The 22278-nt window shown below is 47.5% G+C and overlaps 1 protein-coding gene across 1 annotated transcript in view; it reads right to left on the reverse strand.

The window, feature by feature from the left end:
• Window positions 1-538: 538 nt before the first annotated feature.
• Window positions 539-22278, reverse strand: part of SYT13 (synaptotagmin 13) — a 165577-nt gene continuing 143837 nt past the window's right edge. Inside the window, exons 5-6 of the mRNA XM_086959618.1 lie at window positions 5228-5375; window positions 539-4515 (exon numbers count right to left, since the gene is read on the reverse strand). Of these exons, the coding sequence (XP_086815744.1) occupies window positions 4208-4515; window positions 5228-5375 (456 nt within the window). The 3' untranslated portion in view covers window positions 539-4207. The remainder of the gene's footprint in view (window positions 4516-5227; window positions 5376-22278) is intronic.

A 22278-nucleotide genomic window follows, 5' to 3' on the forward strand; every position in this document is an offset into this window, starting at 1 on the left:
AAGGTTATTTTAGAGTAGTTTGGCTAGGGGAAAAATAAGATTACAGTGCTCGAAGGGGTTGTGAGAAGGTGGAAATGGGATTAAAGGAGAAAGGATGAAAAGTTAAGTAGGAAAGAGGCCAGAAAGGAGATACAAAGGAGTTGAGTGTGTGGCGGAAACAGGGAAAAGCAGAAAAGAATGGAGATGGATCCGAGAGGGTGCAAGTAGGGTCACTTGTGGGAGAAGGAAGACTCGTAAGGAGAGTGTGATGAAGCTCTCGGCATTGCTGTGGCGGGGATGGGGGAGCACATACCTTTGAAGTCTGATGCCGGGGCAGGGGAGCGGATCCCTTTCGAAGTCTGATGCCCAGGCTTGTGGTGTTTTGTGCACGTGCCTGGCTCACATGAACTGTACCGAACCCGCAGCATTTTGGGTAGACTTTTGAAAGCCTCGCTATAATCTCGACACAAACAAGCATTGCTGAAGCAATGATGTAGGTCGAAACCAAAAAATAGGGATGAGGAATAGAAGTAACACCATATAGACATGAACAAAGCATAACCAGGTACAGTTGGATTTTATTTATTGTTCTGAAGGATTTTCTCATCAACACAGACCTAGATATGCTAACACGTCACATTAATACTGCGCTTCTTTGTGCTAATGAGTGTTCGATTGTCACAATACAAACAAGGTCAATGTCAGCTGGAAATATCGACAGGATCCCTAGAGGAGATGAGGCCTCGAATGGTGAGGATAAATATGTCTGCATTGACCACCCCAACTCAGAAGTTAGTTGTTATGAAATCCTCTGGCAGAGATAGCAGTTCAGAGTTTGGTTAATAAAACATTGATCATTACTTCCAAGTTCATGCAATGATGCAAACAGTGTATCACAACACCTATAAGATGGGTATTGGGGACCCAGCAGCAGCTGCTGTACCAGCCTATCATCTGTCATGAGGACATTGGACAACAATCTGCATTTTTCGATCCTCCCTTGAGGCTGAAGGCCACAGCCTTCCGTTGGATCCAGCAATTCTTCTTGAGATGCAGTCCGTCTAGCTCTCCCAGCCCAGTAGCCCAGATCTGGATCCTTCTCCCCGGGGTATATATCGCATGAGCCGTAGACCCAGACGCATGAGAGAACGTCTGGATTTTAATGCAAGGTGCACTGGCTTGACTCGCGTGATCTGCAATATGAGTTATTTAACCCCAAAAGAAAACACCAATGACTGTCTCTTCCTGCCTGCGCCAAGTAGAACTTTGACAATAATTGTGATTTTCATGACTGGTCTTTGTCAATTTTCTATAGCATTAGGTCACTTTACTGCAGCGCTGTAAATCTTCTTTAGATTTGCTAGGAGGTGCTCTAGCTGTACTGTCTTAAGGACCAATGATGCTGCAGCCCAGCATCTGTTACCAACAGAGGAATGAGACAGAGACGACATGGAGAGACAAGACTGGTGGTCCATGGGTCACCGAGGGCCCTCGCTTGGTATCTAGAGAGAAGGAAGTGGTCGCTGGACGTCTGGGCCCAGGAGTGATGAGAACTCTGCAATGATAGACTGAGGATCCCAGCCATGTGACACTGGTCTTCTCTCCCTGCATTTGTGCCTGCCAGTACTTGGTAATATGTAATGAATGACTTGGTATTATGTTCATTTGTGATGTTCTGTTTCTCATAAATTGCTCAATGCCTGATTTAGAGGTGGACTGTTACAGGAAACCCTCCAATTATTGGTGATAGTGTTAAATTCTTCATTGGCGGACTCTCCGCCAACACGCACGTATATCCCTTACGCCTGTACGGCTCGATCATTGGCTTACGCCACCATTGTGGACACTTGCAGAGCGGCAAAGACCTGAGAAATGTGGCCAGAGACCAGTGTTTGGGTTGTGCTTGTATCCACCATTTGTGACCTGATGGGGCTGTATGTGCTTTAACACAGGGCTTGCCTTTTGAAGTCTTCTACTGATGTGAAGGGAAAAGTAGCAAGCCACCTCGCCTGATATATCGCTCTAGCTAAGTCATTTCTAAAGTAGTCTTGCACTGGAATCCTTCATACCAATACCTTGCCTGTTTTTTTTATTTTTTTATTTCAGAGTATTTTATTACTACTTTTATAGTCAAGACATTAGAATTTCTGTTACAAAGATGGCCAATCGTAGTCGTAGTTTGTATAACATTGTTAACCGTCACTTCGAAACATATGCTTCCCTAACCCCACCTGACTTGATACCTGCAATGCCATGACCTGAAACATTACAACTTTGTCAGCCCCTAGTATATTTGTGATCCCAAATTAGGAATTGAATTATGTGCTTTAAACAAAAAAAAAACTCCGGCTAATACTGATGCAATGTCTAAGGAGATGTTGTACTCCAGTACAGTCATTGGCCAACTCCGCGTTTTGTCGTCTATGTCCTGTCAAACTCCATTGACACTATAGCTCTGCCACTTGCGGCCTTCCCTGGACCGCTACTGCGCTCTCGGAACGCAACTGCGCTTTCAGGCTGTGACTGCGCACTCAGATCGCAACTGCATGGGTATTGCTTCTTGGCCACTGCCTTAGACAACACTGAGCTCAGTTAGCCTAGGAGTCTGCGGCTGTCCGCTTGTGCTCAGTTGCCACTGATTGTGTGAGTGCGTCCTTGCCTGTCAGCTCACGGTGGAAGCTCTAGATACTGGCATGAGATAGTCATTTGTTTATTTGGCTGCGTTGAGGGTATATCCGTCAGTCGTGATCTCTCTCCTATTCAGCGGTTTTCGCCTTGAGTGTGAGTGCAAATCTTTAACACTAGGTGTTTGTGTACTTTACCGTTGAGTACTGCTCCTCTGCCTCTGAGCCCTCTGGCGGGCACAAGCGGAGGGGGCTTCTGAGATTACCGTACACAACCTGGTTCTAAGGAAGAGGGGATGCCTCCAGCTAGGTCCTTTCTCTTCCATGTTTGGCCTTACTTGGATCTAGTTGAATAGCTAAAGGGATGGGCTTCGAGCAAGGCCTATTCGCGTCTATGCTGGGTCTTAATCAGATCTAGTCTTCTAGCTAGAGGACGATTCGTCCAATTATTCCTTTACTTTTAGAGCTCCTAGTGTGCAGAGACTCACTGGTTTCCATTCCTTTCTCGTGTGATAGTTTGTGTCCCAGTATTATTGCTTCTGCGTTACTGATGCACGGTGCGTGTCATCCTTCTGTGCTCTGAGAGCGACTACATATCAGTCTAAAGTGCTATAGAAATGTGCTGGAGCAGGACATGATTTGAAGAAGATGCGTTGTCCCCCTGGTCTTTTACATCCCTCATTAGTTTGGGATTAGGCACCATTATTACCTGCAAGGCCTGAGTACCCTTCATTAGACACAAGGCAGTGCTCTTATAAGAACCCTGCCAAGGGTTGCCTTTCAAACCTCTGCTCCTTGTTGCCTCCTGGGAGGCTCCTGGTGGTCATGAGTAAGGTAGTGAAGGTTAAGTTAAAGAGACTAGTAATGTACACTTTCCATGGCCATTCATGCTAATAGATCCAACTTCTCCCCACACTTATGTCATATCAGATACTTGTAACTCTTAAGTGCATATAGATACTCAGCCGTACCATAAGTGGCACAAATGTTCTACGCTCCTTTACTACGCACCCACTCCCTGCCCCATAGGATCCTTTAGTTAATACATTTTACTAACTTAGTCCTAGGCAGGGTTAATCGCTCAGTTTGCAAATACATATATAGTAGGGTAAGTGCTATTATTAACCCAGCAATTCTCCTTTAACCTTGAATACCGTTGGGAAAGAGGCTTTTATGAACGTATGATGCAGACGCCACTCGGGCCGTCCCAGCTCAGGGAGGTGTATGTGCACTTTACCCAGTCAAAAATGATTTTGGATGCATGTCATGGGCCTACTGCAGCAACCATGAGTTAGTATTTCACAATAACCCTTGAACCCAAGGAGCCCTCATATGGTGGTAAGGAGATCCTACGGGATGGGGGTGCCCAGGTGGTCTTTGAGAAGTGCATTTCCCACTCACGCCATTGTATAATACTGCGTTTAGCTTGTTTTGCCATGAGCACTTACTTACAGCTGTGTCCATGAGCACTGTTGTTACCCCATGTTACTAATGAGTGAGCAGGTACGTTTAATTTGTTATTCTCGTTATGGGGCAGTCTCTATGTTGGCTTCGAGGTGATCCTAGAGCTCGCTTGGGTAGGGCTCCATCTGCCCTTACTGTAGCTACTGGTGAAGCTGATGCCACATGGCGATTTGTCTCCTGGGGTTGTTCAGCATTTCCTGCCAGTGGTTCCTTTCTGTGCCCACGGACTGCAGTCCTAGGTGACAGCGGCCCAGCACATGGTAGGGCCCACCCGGAGTGTGCTGGCACAGCATCTCCAGCTCCACGCTGGAGGAACCCAGGAGCTCCTGCGGTACCTCGAACATGATCATCTCGTTCCATACCGGACTGATCCTCTGCTTGACGCGCTTCGTCTGCTTCTTCTTCACCTTCAGAGCCAAGTGCCGCAAGGTCACCTTCACAGACATGTCTACATCAGGAGACAGGGAGAAACAACTGTCAGTCAAGGCACTGTACACTACTCCATCTGCCTTCACCCAGTTGGGAAGAGTGGGTGAGTGCAACTCTAGGACCTGCATATAGCCCAGCGCTGTTCACATTCCAGCACATGAAAATTTAAGAAAGGCAGTACCCCAATAGCCTTTTCTTTCCTATTGAACAGTAGTTCGACAGGAACACAAGCCCATTCCATTCCCAGGAATGTCCGCATCGATACTTCTATACCATGGATTCCACTGTTTCTCCAAAGTAATCCAACCCTCAGCAAACAATGACCAATGTGGATGCAACTGATACATCTACATGAAGATACAATGGTGGATTAAACTTGGATCAGGAGAGCTCAGCATTGGTGTAAAGTGCCCGGTCAATGTCAGATTTTTAGGTCCATGAGATAAATGTACATGCAGTCAGTCTACATGTACATACTGTGTATCCCACAAGTAGGTCATCAATCAGGTCCAACCGGATCAAGGTTGGATATCCCTGGAGTAGATCTTATGGGCTCCCTCACCTTCCCCCGTCTTATGGCCTAGTATGTGTATTTCCTGCAGTGTTTCACATGCACTATAATAAAAGTGGTCAATTTGTTCCTTTTCATATGTCTTGTGGAAGTGAGGAGTTTCAGAGCCCACCATATCTCAAATCAAGAGGGCCACCCAGGGACAAAAGTCCAAACTTGCCTTTGCTAAGGAGATCATCGAGCCTACTGGAAGGAAGATCCCTCGCTTTGATGAGGACCACAATGAGACGACTCGCTGCCGGCAGGTAGCTGATGGACAGTAGAACCTCTCCACCAGGGCTGGTGTCACTGTTGGTCTCCGCTCCATCCTGCAATAGAAGAACAGATTTAAGTTAAGACTCTCCATCTCTGAATTGGGTAGTGACCAAACTACATGGATGTCTAATTTGCCCGGGGTTGTTATTTGTCACATAATGAGGCAGCAAGCTGTAAGGTTTGGGGTTTAATTGTGGGGTTGACAAAGAAGGTTCCCACTGTGGCTGTTATTTTGCGTTTGTGGTTTACTTTTCTGCTATGTGTGTATGTTCACAAGTAAAGATACTGATGCTCTTTTTCCCACTGTAGAAAAGGATTTGTTTGGTTGTTTTGTTTTTGCCCACTTTTGGCAGCTTTGTGTCCATTTTTGCCAGGACATAGTCTTGTGGCACCTTCCATGCCCTCTTTTTGAAACCACGCAAGGCATATTAAAATCCAATGCCACCAATGAACCTAGCTCAAGATTTACAATTTGAAAACTACTGGTTATGTTGTGGGCCCAATTTTGTTGATGGGTTTGATTTCCCAGGTTCACTTGAAGGGCAGTATAGTGGACAGCGCCTTTTGGTTCTATTACGTGATATGTGGGATTTTATTCTTGCTGTTGAGGTGGTCGGCTGCAATTTGTGAGACACAGCCATTTCTTTTGTACTGTTGGACACACCAGAGTTCAAGAGAACGTTGATGTTAGTACTATGTTTGTGAAAGTAGTGTAGTTCCGGATCACTGCAGTTAATATGCTGGCAAACTACATTTATTAATAGGATTAATCAAAAACGTGGATAGTTTGTCGAAGGGGGAGAGAACCTACTTCAAGAATATTCACAATCTTGGCTAGCTCTCCTCTGACTTTAATGGGAAGGGCTGCCCTGTATAAGGTGATGTCCCTCCCAAGATTCCGGTATGTGTTGCAAAACACACCCTACCCTGTCCACCCGATCTTCTGTAACCAAATAGATCAAAAGCTCCGTAAATTGTTATGGATCAGGGGTGCCCCGCAGATCACCTTAAAGAAACTTCAGAGAGGAATCTATGACGGGGGGCCTAGCAGTTCCAAACATAATATTGTACTATTGATCCTCACAGATGCTGGTCATCAATGGTGGGTGTACTCTGACTGGGATGAACCTGCCTATAGGGTCGATAGAACGGCAATGCCGGGTAATATCTACAAAGCCATACTATATAATCGTAAGAAGAAAAACACCCTTCCTATTAATACAGCCACTGTGGTCAAGTGCTGGATGAAAGCCGAGGCCTACGTAAGAAGCCAAGACACATTCACAGCCATGACTCCTCTCTGACATACGACAGGTTGACAAAAGTCTCGAACTTGACTGGTTTCTCAAAATGGGCAAAAATAGGCATTGAACATTTAGGCGATGTGTGGGGAAATGGAGCCTTCATTTCCTTTGAATCCCTAAAACAAGAATTTGAAGCCCTTCAGGGACCCCGAGAAACAGCGATCCGGCCACAATTTAGACTAATACAGTAGAAGATTCTCCATAGAACATATTATTCTAGCAGTTTATTGCACAAAATAGGAAGACCAGGAGGCCAATGTGCATGAGGGAATGTGGGCAAGAGGGCTACTTTTTTCATATCGTCTGGGAATGTCTACTTAGTCTCAGATATTGGAAGGAAGTAACCGCTATCATATCACAAGAACTCTTGGTTGAGGTCCCGCTTATGATGCAAGGGGAGGAAGACTGGACCAGACATGCTCGAGTATGCTTGGCAGTACCAGAGGGAGAAACCAAAAGAAACATTGGGCGGGGATGGGGATCGCGACCCCACCATCGGTGGCCGACTGGAAGAAAGACTTAGACTGGTGGCAGAGGGACGGAGGTAGGAGTATATCGCAGTAGGGGAGGCATCATCAAATGGGGAAAAATCTGGAACCCATGGCAACCCTATCGGGCACTAAACCCATCCTTGGGTGAGGATAACCTCATGAAAGGTGTTGGTTCTTATAATTGATGTATTGAAATGTAAATGATATGTACATCTGCTGCTTGCCACTTAAATCATCGATTACAAATGAAACGTCTGATTGTACTGCAACATCGAAAATTGATCTAATGCCGATAATACTATGTGATTATCTCTGCAACTGCTACCTGCAGTTTACCTTGTTGGTATGTAATGAGCAACTGTAATAAAAAAAGATTTGAAAAAAAAGGATAATCACAATCTTTGCCAGGGTGAACCACAGAATAGACTAAATAATCCTGTGTTTAACTCTCTTCTGGCATAAAGCAGTCAGGCTTAACCTAGAAGCAATATTGATAGTATCTATGCAGAACTCAAACAGTATAAAACTCAAAACACAACAGAAGAAAGATCCCAAATCAATTTAGAAAAATAGAGTAAAACTCAAATAAATAAAATGAGACCAGTAAAACAAAAATCAAAATAGTAGAACTGGAATTTTTTTTCAAGTTTGAACTACAAATACTGCCAAAACAGCACAAAGTGACAACTGCAGTTATCTGGTCATACTAGACAGGTTAAAAGTCGAATATTAAGACCGACCGAATTGGACCATGGGTTGAATACAGAGACCAGGTGGAAAGTTTTCCTTCCAACCTAAGACATCAAGTCATTAAGTCATTGCCTCCATCGAATTTGGTGTCAGCCTGACTAGAAAGACAAAGGGCAAGCAGGACTAAGTGTAAGTTGAGTCTGCAATTGGCTGGGTTGGCATGTTTTGAAACCAGAAATAGGATGTCGTGCTGCAGAGGTATTCTGGAATATCATTCAAGAGGTCCTAACCAAACTAACAAGAGTCACAAACATCAGTAACAATATTTCCATAAGTCCTTGGCACTCAAAGAAAGAGTGAAACCCAATTCTCCAACCCCGGAAATGCAAGTTCCTGAAGCCAGGCATCAGTTCCTCACCAGTAATTCTTGACTGAGGGTGTTGCTCCAGATCAGGGTGGGGATATAAATTCTTCACGCCGCCCACATTAATGTCGGAGGACGAGTTTCTTCTGAATGGGACAATATTGTGGGTGGTTCAGCCCATCAGGAAGTGGGGCTGGAGATAATGTTTGCCACTTATTGTGGGTTGAGCTTATGGGAACGATACTCCAATATCCTTTGAGGAAAGGAAAGGCTGGCTGTCATCATGTAAATCCAGGGCTGCTTGGATTGAGGCTGCTTGAGTGCGGAGACAGCGCTACGTGGCAGGCTTCCAACGATGAACGCTTATTTCCAGCAAGCCATGAACTCTAATGCAGTCTGGAGAGATGGCGGCCATATTGACCTTCCAGTCATGACTTCTATTATGGCTCTCTTGACCCTCTCGAACCCTTGTGGAGGTTTTGAGTACGGACTTTGATGAGGAAATAGGAAGAGGCAGCAGCCGTATCAACCCTCACACAATCAGGATAGCATTCTTATTTAGTAACATAAGCACACACAAACATATATATATTTCCTCACCAAAGTCGTCCGAGCAGGAGGGCACGCTTTGCACAGCTGGTGCATGCTGCGGGGACGGACTTTCCCCGAGAACAATCCACCACCACCACCAAGAATGCTCTTGCACTCACCCTGTTCAATATTTTAAGGTTTATTTCACAAGGCTATTGCTGTGGGGAGTGCTGTCAGTGGCAATAGCCTTGTGAAATAAACCTTAAAATACTGAACTTGACCAGTGCAAGCGCATTCTTGTTGGTGGTGGATACCCTTGATTATAGAATTTGGCCCTGAGGAATGAGGTCCCCAAGGCCTAATAAGGCTGGGAGGGGGGCTGCATGCCCCCTCCCCTTCGAATTCAGCTCTGTAGGAAGGGGTCCCCAGTGCCTAATATGGCTCTGGGAGTGGGGCTGCACACCCCACCTCCCCTTCAAATTTGGCTCCGGAAATGGAGTTCCTGGGGTGTAATAAGGCTTGGGGGGCGGGCCATGCAGTCCCCCTCCCTGTGAAAACATTTTTTAAATGCCACCGTTCGCTATTCCAGCCTGCGAGGCGTGGGCTACCTGCAGGGAGCGTCGGCCACATGGCCATCCTCCCACCACACACAGCCTTTGGCCATGCGTGGAAGGGTTTTGGCTTTTAGTATAGTAACAAAAAGCCACTTTACGTTAAAAATAAAACCTAGAAATTTACAGAAAAAAACAGAGGTTAAAGTGACGTTATCGTTCGGAATTGTTATTATATTTTGATTTACATTTTTTAAAAAACTTTAAAAATTCACTCAAAAAGACAAAGCTTAAAGTCAATTTATAGTTAGGTGAATGTCAGTACCAACATAATTTTTAACCTAAAAAAACACAGAAATTCATCAGTTATATTTAGCAGCACTAACTATAACTTGTGCTCCTGCCATGCACTACTTATGACCTCACATATTTCATCACTCATGACATGTTCTAAGACATCACTGATGACATCTCAAATTACATTATTGATGGCATCACTGATGACACTGAGAGACCCCTGACCCTCCTGGTAGGTCGCTCCCCCTCTGCACAGCTCTGCCTGTGTGCCCCTGCCGCTGCTGAGGTCTCGCTCGTAAGTGTGCTTCTTCCGTCTTGGTGCCCCGTTTTTTTGCCTTCTGTGCCACTGTTGTGCCACTGTTTTCCCACTCCTTGTGCATTTTTTGCCTTCTGTGCCACTGTTTTCCCCCTCTTTGTGCCCCGTTTTTTGTCTTCTGTGCCACTGTTGTCCCCCTCTTTGTGCCCCGTGTTTTGCCTTCTGTGCCACTTTTTCCCCCCTCCTTATGCCCCGTTTTTTGCCTTTGGTGTCACTGTTTTCCTCCTCTTTCTGCCCCATGTTCTGCCTTCTGTGCCACTGCTCTCCCCTTCCTTGTGCCCCATTTTTTGCCTTCTGTACCACTGTTTTCCCCCTCCTTGTGCCCCGTTTTTTGCCTTCTGTACCACTGTTTTCCCCCTCCTTGTGCCCCGTTTTTTTGCCTTCTGTGCCACTGTTTTCCCCCTCTTTGTGTCCCGTTTTTTGTCTTCTGTGCCACTGTTTTCCCCCTCCTTGTGCCCCATTTTTTTGCCTTCTGTGCCACTTGTCTCCCCGGTCGCTGTTTCCCCTACAGCCCCGCCCCCCCTGACTGACCACTGCCCATTCGCTGCTCCTGCCTCCCGCCTCCCAGCTGGTCCTCCATCTCACCTCCCCATATATGCCGGACCATGCGCGGCCGTGCCGCAGGCGCGCCAACGGCGCGCCTCAGGCAAACCTGTCTGCGCCCGTCCGCGCCTGGACCGCTCCCAGCACCAGGAACTCTGGACCCCGCACTCACCACGACACCCTCCTCTGCTATGACTCCAGCACTCTCCACGCCGAACGATCTCGCTCCTACTGCCTGGCCGCCCCGAAACGTACCTAAGGACCCTTCTCCTGCCGGAACTGCAGCTTCACCAGCATCCGGCCCGCCAACCCATCCAACATGGAATCCAACTTCCTCAGATGTATACTGCTCAACACCCGCTCTGCCCACAAACACGTCGTCAAACTCTGGGACCTATTCGACACCAATGCCCCAGACTTCGCCTTCCTGACTGAGACCTGGCAGACACCCTCCTCGACACCTGACATCGCCATAGCCATCCCGGAAGGCTACAAGATCACCAGCAAGGACCGCACCAACGGAATAGGAGGAGGAATTGCCATCTTCCACACGAACACTCGCAGACGACACACTCAGCACCGCCAAACACCTGCACTTCCAGATCCACACCGACCCCAACACCACCTTCAGTGGCACCCTCATCTACAGACACCCCAGGACCCCAACCGCAGTTCTGCTACTCCGTCACCGACCTCGTTAGCACACACGCCCTCACCACCATGGACTACATCCTCCACGGGGACCTGAACTTCCACCTCGGGAACAACAATGACGCCAACTCCTCCACCCTGATTGACAACCTTGGCAACCTCAGACTCAGATAACTCGTCACAGCACCCACACACTCCGCAGGCCACACGCTTGACCCCTACTTCTCAGCAAGCACCCTTGTCTTCTTCGACCGCACCACCGAACTCCACTGGACCGACCAACGCTGCATCCACTTCACCTTCCGGAAACCCACCACACAACACCGCACCCAGCAGATGCCTCGCCGCAGCTGGGGCAAGATCACAGAGTACCAGCTAACAGCCGCCCTCGCACAGAACTCACCCACAGACCCAACCGACCCAGATGCGGCAGCACGCAGCCTCAGACAATGGATCAACGACTGTGCCAACACCCTCGCCCCGTTCAAGAAACCCCAGAATACCCACACCAGCAAGAGAGCCAGCTGGTCCACCGAAGACCCCCAGGAACGCCACCCGACGACACCACCAACTCATCAGATCTGCCAAAAGGACCGCCTTTAAAGACCACCTAGACAACAATGCACACAACAGCAAAGAGCTCTTCAGCATCGTGAAGGAACTCTCCACCCCGTGCTCCAACACCAACGACATCCCGGTGTCACAAGACCTGTGCGACTCGCTGGCCACCTTCTTCCTTCGCAAGATCACAGACACCCACAACACCTTCGATACCGTCACCACCCTGGCAACAGCCCACACCCCCGCTCCCACGACCACCACCCGCACCAACCGCCTCCGCACCTGGACCAACATCAACGACACCATCAAGATCATGAACAGAGTCCACTCCGGTTCCACGGAAGACCCCCGCCCACACCACATCTACAACAAAGCCAGCAGCACCATCGCACCCCACCTCCAGAAAACCATCAACATCTTCTTTGAGACAGCGACCTTCCCGGAGAGCTGGAAGCACATAGAGATCAACGCCTTACTAAAGAAACCCAAGACGGACCCCAAGGACCTCAAGAACTTCCGACCCATCTCCCTGCTCCCGTTCCCGGCGAAGGTCATCAAAAAGACCGTCAATAAACAACTGACCAGCTTCCTCGAAGAAAACAACATCCTGGACCCATCCCAGTCATGGTTCCACAGCAACCACAGCACCGAAACTGCCCTAATCGCTGCCACCGACGACATTAGGAACATGCTCGACAACGGAGAAACCACGGCCCTCATCCTCCTGCACCTGTCAGCCGCTTTCGACACAGTCTGCCACCACACACTAAGAGCACGCCTCCACGACGCCGGAATCCAAGAGAAGGCTCTGGACTGGACCACTTCCTTCCTCTCCGGGAGAACCCAGAGCATCCGCCTCCCCCCCCTTCCGCTCCGAAGCCACCAAGATCATCTGCGGCGTACCCTAAGGCTCATCTCTCAGCCCAACGTTGTTCAACGTCTACATGGCACCACTCATCCACGTCGCCCCATCAGCACGACCTAAACATCATCTCCTATGCCGACGACACCCAGCTGATCCTCTCGCTCACCAAGGACCCCCACACCGCCAAAACCAAACTCCACGAAGGAATGAAGGCCATCGCCGACTGGATAAGGAAGAGCCGACTGAAGCTGAACTATGACAAGACGGAGGTCCTCATCCTCGGCTCCACCCCCTCGGCCTGGGACGACTCCTGGTGGCCGACGGCACTAGGAGAACCCCCTACACCCACTAACCATGCACGAAACCTAGGGGTCATCTTCGACTCCACACTCTCCATGACAAAGCAGCTCAACGCCATCACCTCCTGCTTCAACACCCTCCGCATGCTTCGCAGGATCTTCAAGTGGATCCCCACCAAAACTAGAAGGACGGTCACCCAGGCCCTCGTCAGCAGCAGACTGGACTACTGCAATACACTCTACACAGGACCCCGGCCAAACTCCTGAAACGACACCAACGCATCCAGAATGCCTCCTCACGCCTGATCCTCGACATCCCCCGCCGCAGCCACATCACACCCCACCTGAAAGACCGGCACTGGCTCCCCATCAACAAGTGGATAACCTTCAAGCTCCTCACCCACGCACCCAAGGCACTCCACGACACCGGACCAGCGTTCCTCAACATACGACTCAGCCTCTACACCCCTGCCCGCCAGCTCCGCTCTGCAGACCACGCCCTCGCCACCGCCCCCCTCATCCGAAGAGTGACCGCCAGTGGCAGATCATTCTCCCACCACGCCGCCAAGACGTGGAACACCCTCCCCATCCACCTACGGCAGACCGAAGACCTTCTAACTTTCAGGAGTCTCCTCAAGATCTGGCTCTTCGAACAGTAGCAGCACTCCCCCTAGCGCCTTGAGACCCTAACGGGTATGTAGTGCACTTTACAAATGCTATGATTGATTGATTGATTGATTATTAAATCATCCAAGCTACTTCTGTACATTACTCTTTAAAGTAGTGTGTCAGAAGAAACCTTACTTTTGCCTTTTCCTCCATTTTCCCCTTCTATGTTTTTTCTTACATTTTGATTCCTTCTCCTCCTTCATCCTCTTTATTTCTCCTCTTTTTCTCTACTTTTTTGATAAAAAAAATGTATTCGCCTTTCTTTCTCTCAATACTTCTCTCCTTTGATCTTTAATTTTTTATATTTTCCTCCACTTTCTGGCTTTCACCTTTCTTTCTCACCTTTATTTGTTCTCTCTTTTCCTATTGGTTGCTACTTCTTTCTTTCTCTTGCCTTTTTCTGTATTTCTGTCATTATTTTATTTCTTTATCTCTTTCCTGCTTCCTCTTCTCTCTTCCTCTAATTTTGTTCTGTTTTTCTCTCTTACACTCTCTCTGTTAATCTCTCTTTCCCCCCTTTGCTTTCTCCAGAGCAAAGGGACAACACTGTTCCATAGAGACCGCAAATGTAAACCTTTCGCGATACATATCTTGTGCCATTGATGTTTTCTGGTCACTGTAGCAAAGCTGGTGTCCTCTAGGAGCAGTGTTTCAGTTATTTGGCCCCTGCGATGCACAATAAAAGACTTCCTTTCTTGCTTTTGTCTTGTTGGGTTATGGTATTGGCCCATGGTATCTGTGCTAAGCAATTGAGATACATCGATGCGTCCAGAACCTTGCTACAAAGAACTCTTATTTCTTTCCAAAACCTATTGCTTATTAATGATTTGTTTGGCTGGGTACTGGGAATACAGAGATGTATTCAGAAAGTCCTGTCAATCAAAACAAACTTTGACATATGTATCGAACATTTCTAAGACCTATTCTGAGAGTAGGAGTTGTTACATTTTGCTAGGATTATCCTGTAGATAGGAAGGAAGGAAGGAAGGAAGGAAGGAAGGAAGGAAGGAAGGAAGGAAGGAAGGAAGGAAGGAAGGAAGGAAGGAAGGAAGGAAGGAAGGAAGGAAGGAAGGAAGGAAGGAAGGAAGGAAGGAAGGAAGGAAGGAAGGAAGGAAGGAAGGAAGGAAGGAAGGAAGGAAGGAAGGAAGGAAGGAATTTACAAGCCTGTGCGTCGCCGGAGCGTCACTTCTGGTGACGTTCCGGTGGTGGACAGGGCATAGCTATATCTACAAGGCCATGTAAAGCCACCCTGCGTGCTTTACATGGCCTTGTAGATATCGAGTGAGGCAAGGCAGCGCAAGTTGCTGTGTTGTCACACTGCGATGGGGAGGAGTGCCATGGTAGTTACAGTGGGTGTTCCCATGTAACACCCGTGCCATTTGACACATCGCTAGATTTACAACAAGCTGTAAACTTGGGAATGCGTCAAAAAACTACACCTCCCCAGAGGAAACGTAACGGAGAGAAATTACTTTGTTTCTCCCTCTTTCTAAGTGTTCTGCATTCAGCAGCACACATAAAAAGAGGAAAAAGCCTCTGTTGTTTGTTTTTTTGGCACAAAACTCCCCTTCCTGCACAAAAACAATCATCCTTAGAACGCAGTCACCCTTGCACCTTGATTCAAGGGTGACTGTGTTGGCGCAAGGCAGCCAATCGAGCGCCAGCACAGGGAAGAAGGACAAGAGTGTGCTATATCTGATAGATACGATGCACACCTTCCCTTTTCTTTTGCCGTTGGGCTGCTCAGCAGGAAGGTTTGCAGCTCTGCCCTACACCAAAATCTTTGGAGATGAGGCTCTTAGAGACTGCAGAGGAAAGTACCTTTTGAGATTTAACAAATATGTTTTGAGCTCTTTTGTAAAGAGCCTCAAGTCAGGTTGAGAGCAGAAGTGTAGCGGGATTTTGTTCCATGCTTTCCATGTGAGTACTGAAAGCCTCTGTCCCCAGTTTCTGGGCTTCTGAAAATTGGGGATGGCAAGCAGAAATTGTGAGGAAGACATCACATTTTTGACAGAGGTGTCTGGAAAGCATATTCTCTTGTAGTTATCTTTCTTATCACTATACATTACATTATGACAAAGGCGAGGTTTTCGATGCGGATCTGACACCCTAGTTCGTTGGCGAAGACCTAGAACTAATCTAGCTGCGGAGTTTGTACTACTTCCTGCTTAGGAGTCACATATTTCATGCTTTTTAATCACCTATGTGTGCATCCATGGCAAACTTCTGGCACTGACATATTATATTTAATTCTTTTCATAAGGAAATCCCACAAAATACTTTTTGGTCCACCTGGAGGTAATTCATAATTTGAGTGAAATCCCTAGCAATGATTAGGCCCTCACACACTAAGGGTACGTCCTGGAATGCACTTTCAAATCCTATTGCTGCTTAGCAAATTTATGTGAAATATATACATTAAAATGCACTATTTGAAGCCCCTTTTTATACAAAAAGATTTCTTGTGGGACACTACCCAAACCCTTCTAGAAGACTTTTAACTTACTTTGCAGCCAGACTCCTTGGCATCCCTCAACATAAACACATCACCCAATACCTGTGAAACCTCCACTGACTCCCACTCGAGAAGAGAGTAACTTTTAAGATACTCACCACACCTATAAATGCCTCCACAACACCGGACCCCAATATCTCAACAATAGAATCTCCTTTCACCTACCTTAGAGGAACCTCTGATCCACCGACCTTGCTGAGGCACTGTGCATCCGCAGAGCAAGAACTAGTGGAAGATCCTTCTCCTACATCTCGGCCAAGACCTGGTACGAGCTTCTGATTGACATCAGACGCGCCCCCCACCATGCAAATCTTCAGGAAGAACCTCTACCATAAAGTACAACTCTTCAACTGACCAGAGCTGCTTTTCCCCTCCTCCCCTCCCATCAGCGCCTTCATACCCTCATGGGTGAGTAGCGCACTTTAAACTCCTTTATTGATTGATTGACTGGAATTCTAGGTATGTTCTATGCCCTGTCGTTTTCAAAAATGACCACTCACTACTGAAGAGTAGAGGTGGCAGCGAGCAGAGGAGGCAGTGTGAGCAGGATTAGAGATTTAGCATTTAAAATTAACTATATTGTCCAGTCATAAAATTGACAATAAGCAAGAAAAAAGTAAATAAGTCATGGCACTCAATTTCTTCCTGCAATTTTTTCCAATTGATAGTCCATTTATATTCATGATTATGTGACCCTGATCTCACCACAATTCTTGTGAACCTGGCCCCCTTGAGTGCACCCTACATATAACTACACCCCCCGGTGATCTAAAAAGGTCCACCTCAATATATGAGGTAATGCCCATGGATTGTAATTGCATTTAAAAAATTTTTTTTTTTACATTCAGCACTTACTAGCCCTGAGAAGACACTGAAGTGCTTTTCTCAGGGTGAGTATGCGCTTTAAAAATCTTAAACTCTCGGCTTTGTAAACCTGTATAGAACAATATTCTATGTAACAGTTTTGGTGAAACCTCTAACTAAACAATAAATTATCATTTTTACTTTATAATACATGGAAATGTGCAATCCCTGAGCGAAAGCACGTCTCTAATTTCTTATTACAGGCAATTTTCGTGATGACTAGGTTAACCGCGCAATTTACAGCTGAATTTTGACATCGCAATGCCTGCTGAAACAGCAGTCAGGGTGAAAGGCAGGTCACAGAACATAATTAAAGCTGCACATTAAAAAGGCACTGGCAAAGCACTGGTCTGCATTTGGGTAGCCTGTAATTAATAAAAAATGTTTTGCAATCATATTAAATAAGTATTAAAAGTAATAAATAGTAAAAAGCTGTTATCGAAGTTGTGTTGACATTTCCCAAAAGAAGTAAAAGATGACATTTGCAAAAAACATGAAAAGCATGTAAGGAATGCAGAAATGAATGCGAAAACGGGCCCACCTGCCGTGCCACTGAAGTAAACTGTTGTGTAGCAAGATGCACACATGCAAAATGCTGTTCCTCCCAATGGGTTCCACTACCTAAAAAAGGAACTGGGCCTTTGGTCTCAGACCTTTGAGCTATGTGATCACGGAACTCTTCTGTGACTTGTAATATCCTTATAATGTACAGCAGGGGGTACTTTATCTCGTAAAGGAGTGTGGTACTTATTGCCATGCTTGGGAGCAGCAGGAAGCCATGCTGAATTTTCTCAACATCCAGCTCCAGCCTCCCCCCAGAGCAGTAGACTGTAAATGTGAATTCATTATTGAGAGGCAGCCGAAACACAGCAGCTTCGAGGAGTGCCTGCCCCAGTTCTCAGCAGCCTTCCTCACTGCATTATTTAATATCCGCCGTTCGCTGTCTTTGCAGGGTATTCCTCTCAGGAGGTTGCTTCTGACGCAAATCCACAATTTGCTGCACAGTTCACAGCGCCTCTAATTGAGCCTAGCGCTGTAAGAAAAACGCCGCCGCAAGCCGCCAGCTGCAAGTTGCAGGTCTGTTGCAGGTCTGTTTCCCGGCCTGTTTCCCGGAGATCAGAGACTTTTACTTCCACCGCAGGGAAAAGTTGCGGAGCCGCGGAGCGGGAGAGAACAGCCGACAGCTACAAGCCGGGACTGCTCGGGCTGACCTGGACTATCCCGGTGAGTTGGAGAGCAGGGGGCGGTCGACAGGCACGATGCACACGGCTCACACGGTGTAAACAGAGTCGGCTGGTGGGCGAGTGCACAAACTGAGCCGTGCCAGAGCCCGAGCCAAACTCCGAGCTCCAAGCCCTGAGTACCTGCCCCCGCTCTGAGCCCCTGAGCCCCTGGGTGACCTTCAAGAGAGGCTGCAGAAAGGCGTCTCGGCACATGACCCCGGCACCCACAGGACATTACGAACTAAATCTACACCACAAATCAAACAGTCCACGTCACCCACAGAACTGGTTCAGAACCTGGCGCGCCGAACTTCTGCCCCTGTGAGAGGGGGGCCTTCAAGTTGCAGTCAGGCAAGTCAGGCGAGTCACAAGCGCGGCCGCCGATAGGGGCGGTTGCAAAGTAAGAGCCCGGGGAGTAGACCGAGGGAGGCTGCATGACTAGGGGGACTGACCAGAGGAGTAAACTTGTGTACCTGATTGCCAAGGACCACGAGAGCGTTGCTGTGTCGCCACTGGAGGCGGAGCCCCTGTGGGTGTACCGCGCCGGTCTTTCAGCAGACCGAGAGGGTTAGTGAACTACCCTTCCCAGCTGCCCTGCAACCAGGAAGAGGAGGCGGGACCCGAGAGCGCGCTGCAGGCGCTTAAATTCGACGAGCCCCACCGGCAGAGCGGGTGACTGACCAGAGGAGTAAACTTGTGTACCTGATTGCCAAGGACCACGAGAGCGTTGCTGTGTCGCCGCTGGAGGCGCAGCCCCTGTGGGTGTACCGCGCCGGTCTTTCAGCAGACCGAGAGGGTTAGTGAACTACCCTTCCCAGCTGCCCTGCAACCAGGAAGAGGAGGCGGGACCCGAGAGCGCGCTGCAGGCGCTTAAATTCGACGAGCCCCACCGGCAGAGCGGGGGACTGACCAGAGGAGTAAACTTGTGTACCTCATTGCCAAGGACCACGAGAGCGTTGCTGTGTCGCCGCTGGAGGTGGAGCCCCTGTGGGTGTACCGCACCGGTCTTTCAGCAGACCGAGAGGGTTAGTGAACTACCCTTCCCAGCTGCCCTGCAACCAGGAAGAGGAGGCGGGACCCGAGAGCGCGCTGCAGGCGCTTAAATTCGACGAGCCCCACCCGTGTCGCTGGAGCGCCGGGCGAAGCCCCAAGGCCAGACAAGGCTGGGCTGGGCCACGTTATTAACATCTGCGGGACTGTAAAAATACGACACTTACAAGGTACAGTCGGGTCCTTTTGGGAGGCTTTGGAACGGTTGTCTATACTTTATCCTCCCCAGCCCTAATATCAAAAATCATAACTAGACGTATAGCATAAAGAGGCAGTCAAGTTAAATATGAGGAGAGGCTCCAAACTGTCTAAAATAAGCAAAATGCCCACCCTAAGATCTAACACCAGACAGAAAGGTGATAACTCGCAGTCGCAGCCACTACCAACTTTAACAGCGATTGACAAAATGCTGCAACAAACAATTGGGGTAGTGGCCACAGCCATCGAGAACACGGAAAGGCGACTTTCGCTCCCACCCACTGTAGCTGTTCACAACACAGAGGAGGGTCAGTTGATATCTTTAATAGATATCCCAGACGCTAGTCTTTCCCTAACCTCCTCGTATGTTGATCTTCCCTGTGCCCAACCAACCCCAAATATTCCGAAAAATGTGCGCAGAGCAACAGATTCTATAAATGTAGAGCAGTCACCCACAGTAACAACACAATTGAGCAATGCAGGGAAGCCTGCTCAAAAGTCTAGGAAAAAGAGTGCTAGCAAACCTTATAACAAAAATAAGAGTAAAGAGAACTCTAAGGCCAATCATAACTTGACAACTCCGATGGCCAGCTCCACATTTGGCATCCCCTGTTGGGTGGCAAATATGGTGGCAGACCTCAAGGCAGAATTAGAAGAGTCCATTCGGACTCAGCTTAAACCCCTAATGGCCAAACTGGACAGGCTAACATCCGTCATAAACAACAAGGTGGCAGGACCAACCAGGCAGGCACCCCAAATATCATCCATAGCCTCAGATAATGCTAATAAAATGGGAGTGGGGGCTAAAGAGAACATAAGCAGGGGTACATCATCCATTTCCTCAAATACTGGCAAATCAATAAATAATACAGTCCCACAAAATGATATGCCGGCTAAAACAAATCCCTGCCCAACGACTAACACAAAGAGTATAGCGCCACAGGAAGATAAAAATCAGGGGAAAAGTACCACATCAGTAGCTAAAGTAAGTCAGAGGCAAGATAACGTTGGTAATATCATCCAACCCAAAACTAACAACCCTTTGGGCACTCCCAGAGAAACAACGGGAGGGCGGTTCCACGCGATCAATTTACCACCAGAAGCACTACCATACGTAGTGGTCTTAACAGGCGTCCCCCCCCTAAAGGAGGGAAAAAGAGAACAGGAAGGGGACTTAAGGAATAAATGCATTCAATGGCTGAGGTCCAATAAACCTTTGCCCCTACATATGTCTGGAGAAATTCTATCTGTTAGAAGGGGCCAGTGGATTGGAAAGGGCGCAAAAACAATAGCAGGGGATGTAATTGCAATTAACTTTAGAGATACTTCGGCAGTTACCCATATATGCAATTCCCCCTCGATGTCTTTACAAACCAACATATTTCTCCTACCCCTATCATATTTCTATCCCTTGTATGGTAATCATGGAATCCCATACACGTATACAAACAGGGCACAAGTAAATATGGCCCCACCCCCCATGCAGCATCATAGGGTAGAAAACTGGCAGGCAAACTGGCAGGCACCTTGGCACGCACCATCGTTCTACGACCCAATAGCTCAAATGCATGCACATTGGAATAGATTCTCCACTCTGGAAGATGTCGATTGACTCCAACAAAAAAGGGAACTTAACTCAAGCATAGGGAATGTTAGTCCCATGGAAAGCAGGCAAAAACCAGCCTACCTGCCCTCCACCATTACAACAGACCTAGGTAGTGTACCTATCGTATATATGGATGAACACCCACTAGGGAAGAGTAATGACTATACAAATCCCGGTCAGTTGACCGTGTATGGGGAAGATTCTGCCCCAAATGAAATGGGCTCCACAGTGACATTGGGAGAGATTCCAGTCAGCAACTCCATGATAGCCAGCAACCAAAAAGAGGAGGTTGATAAAGGCATAAAAATCCTATCATGGAACATAGCGGGGATTGCATCCAAATATAACGTGAAGGAGTGGAGAGAGTTCATAACCAATTTCCACATCATCTGTCTACAGGAAACCTGGACTGTTGACCACAGTCAATTTCCACTAGACGGGTTTAAAAGTTTTGGAGTCCCTGCAACAAATGCATCATCTGGGAGAGCTATGGGTGGACTACTCATATATGTGGCCCTTCACATCCAGGGGCGCTGGTCAGATCTAAAATGTGCCTCTAGAAACATACAAGCAATCGGCTTTTCACATAAAGGACTAAAAATCACCCTGATAAACTGGTATAACTCGGTGGGCTCACAGAATAAAAATAAAGCTCTGAAAGAATTGGATGAATACCTTAAAAATCTATCTTCATCTAATCCTGCTAAGGGTGTACCATACACGATTCTAGTAGGGGTCTTCAATTGTCACCTTTGTGAAAAACTAAGACCCATAAACAAGGATTGGTCAAGGTGCACGGAGGAAAAGGGGCCTCATTTTGCCCACACTGTTGAAGGAAAGGAGATGGAAAACTTCACCAAGAGGTATGATCTAGTGCCCACAATGGACCTGATTAAGATAGATAACAAGAAGGAACCCAATCCAACATTTAAAGGAAGAGGTTGTCACTCCTATATAGACTTCATTTTGGTGTCCGCAACTCTCAAAAAATGGATTACAAATTGTGACATTATTTTGAGTCCCTTCAGCGACCATAATCCACTGAAGTTGAACATTACATGCATGAATCTCAGCCTAAGAGTGGGTGCACCGGAAGCCCTGGAACAGGTAACCGCACAGGGGAGAAGGCTCAAATGGGCAAAGATAGATGGGGACAAATTCTATCGGGATCTAGTGAGGAAGGGACAAGCACATTTAAAGATTTGTCTAGATGAAAATGTGACAGGCCCAACTGTAGTAAGTGCATTTGAAGAAATTGCCAAACTTATAAACAATCTATTGAAAACCTCACCACGAACAGGACCTAAACAGCCGTTAATGCCACGCTGGTTTGACCATGACTGCACCAAGGCACTAAAAGAGCTAAAA

This window comes from Lissotriton vulgaris, chromosome 2_2 (assembly GCF_964263255.1).
Source record: "Lissotriton vulgaris chromosome 2_2, aLisVul1.2, whole genome shotgun sequence".
Lineage (NCBI taxonomy): Eukaryota > Metazoa > Chordata > Amphibia > Caudata > Salamandridae > Lissotriton > Lissotriton vulgaris.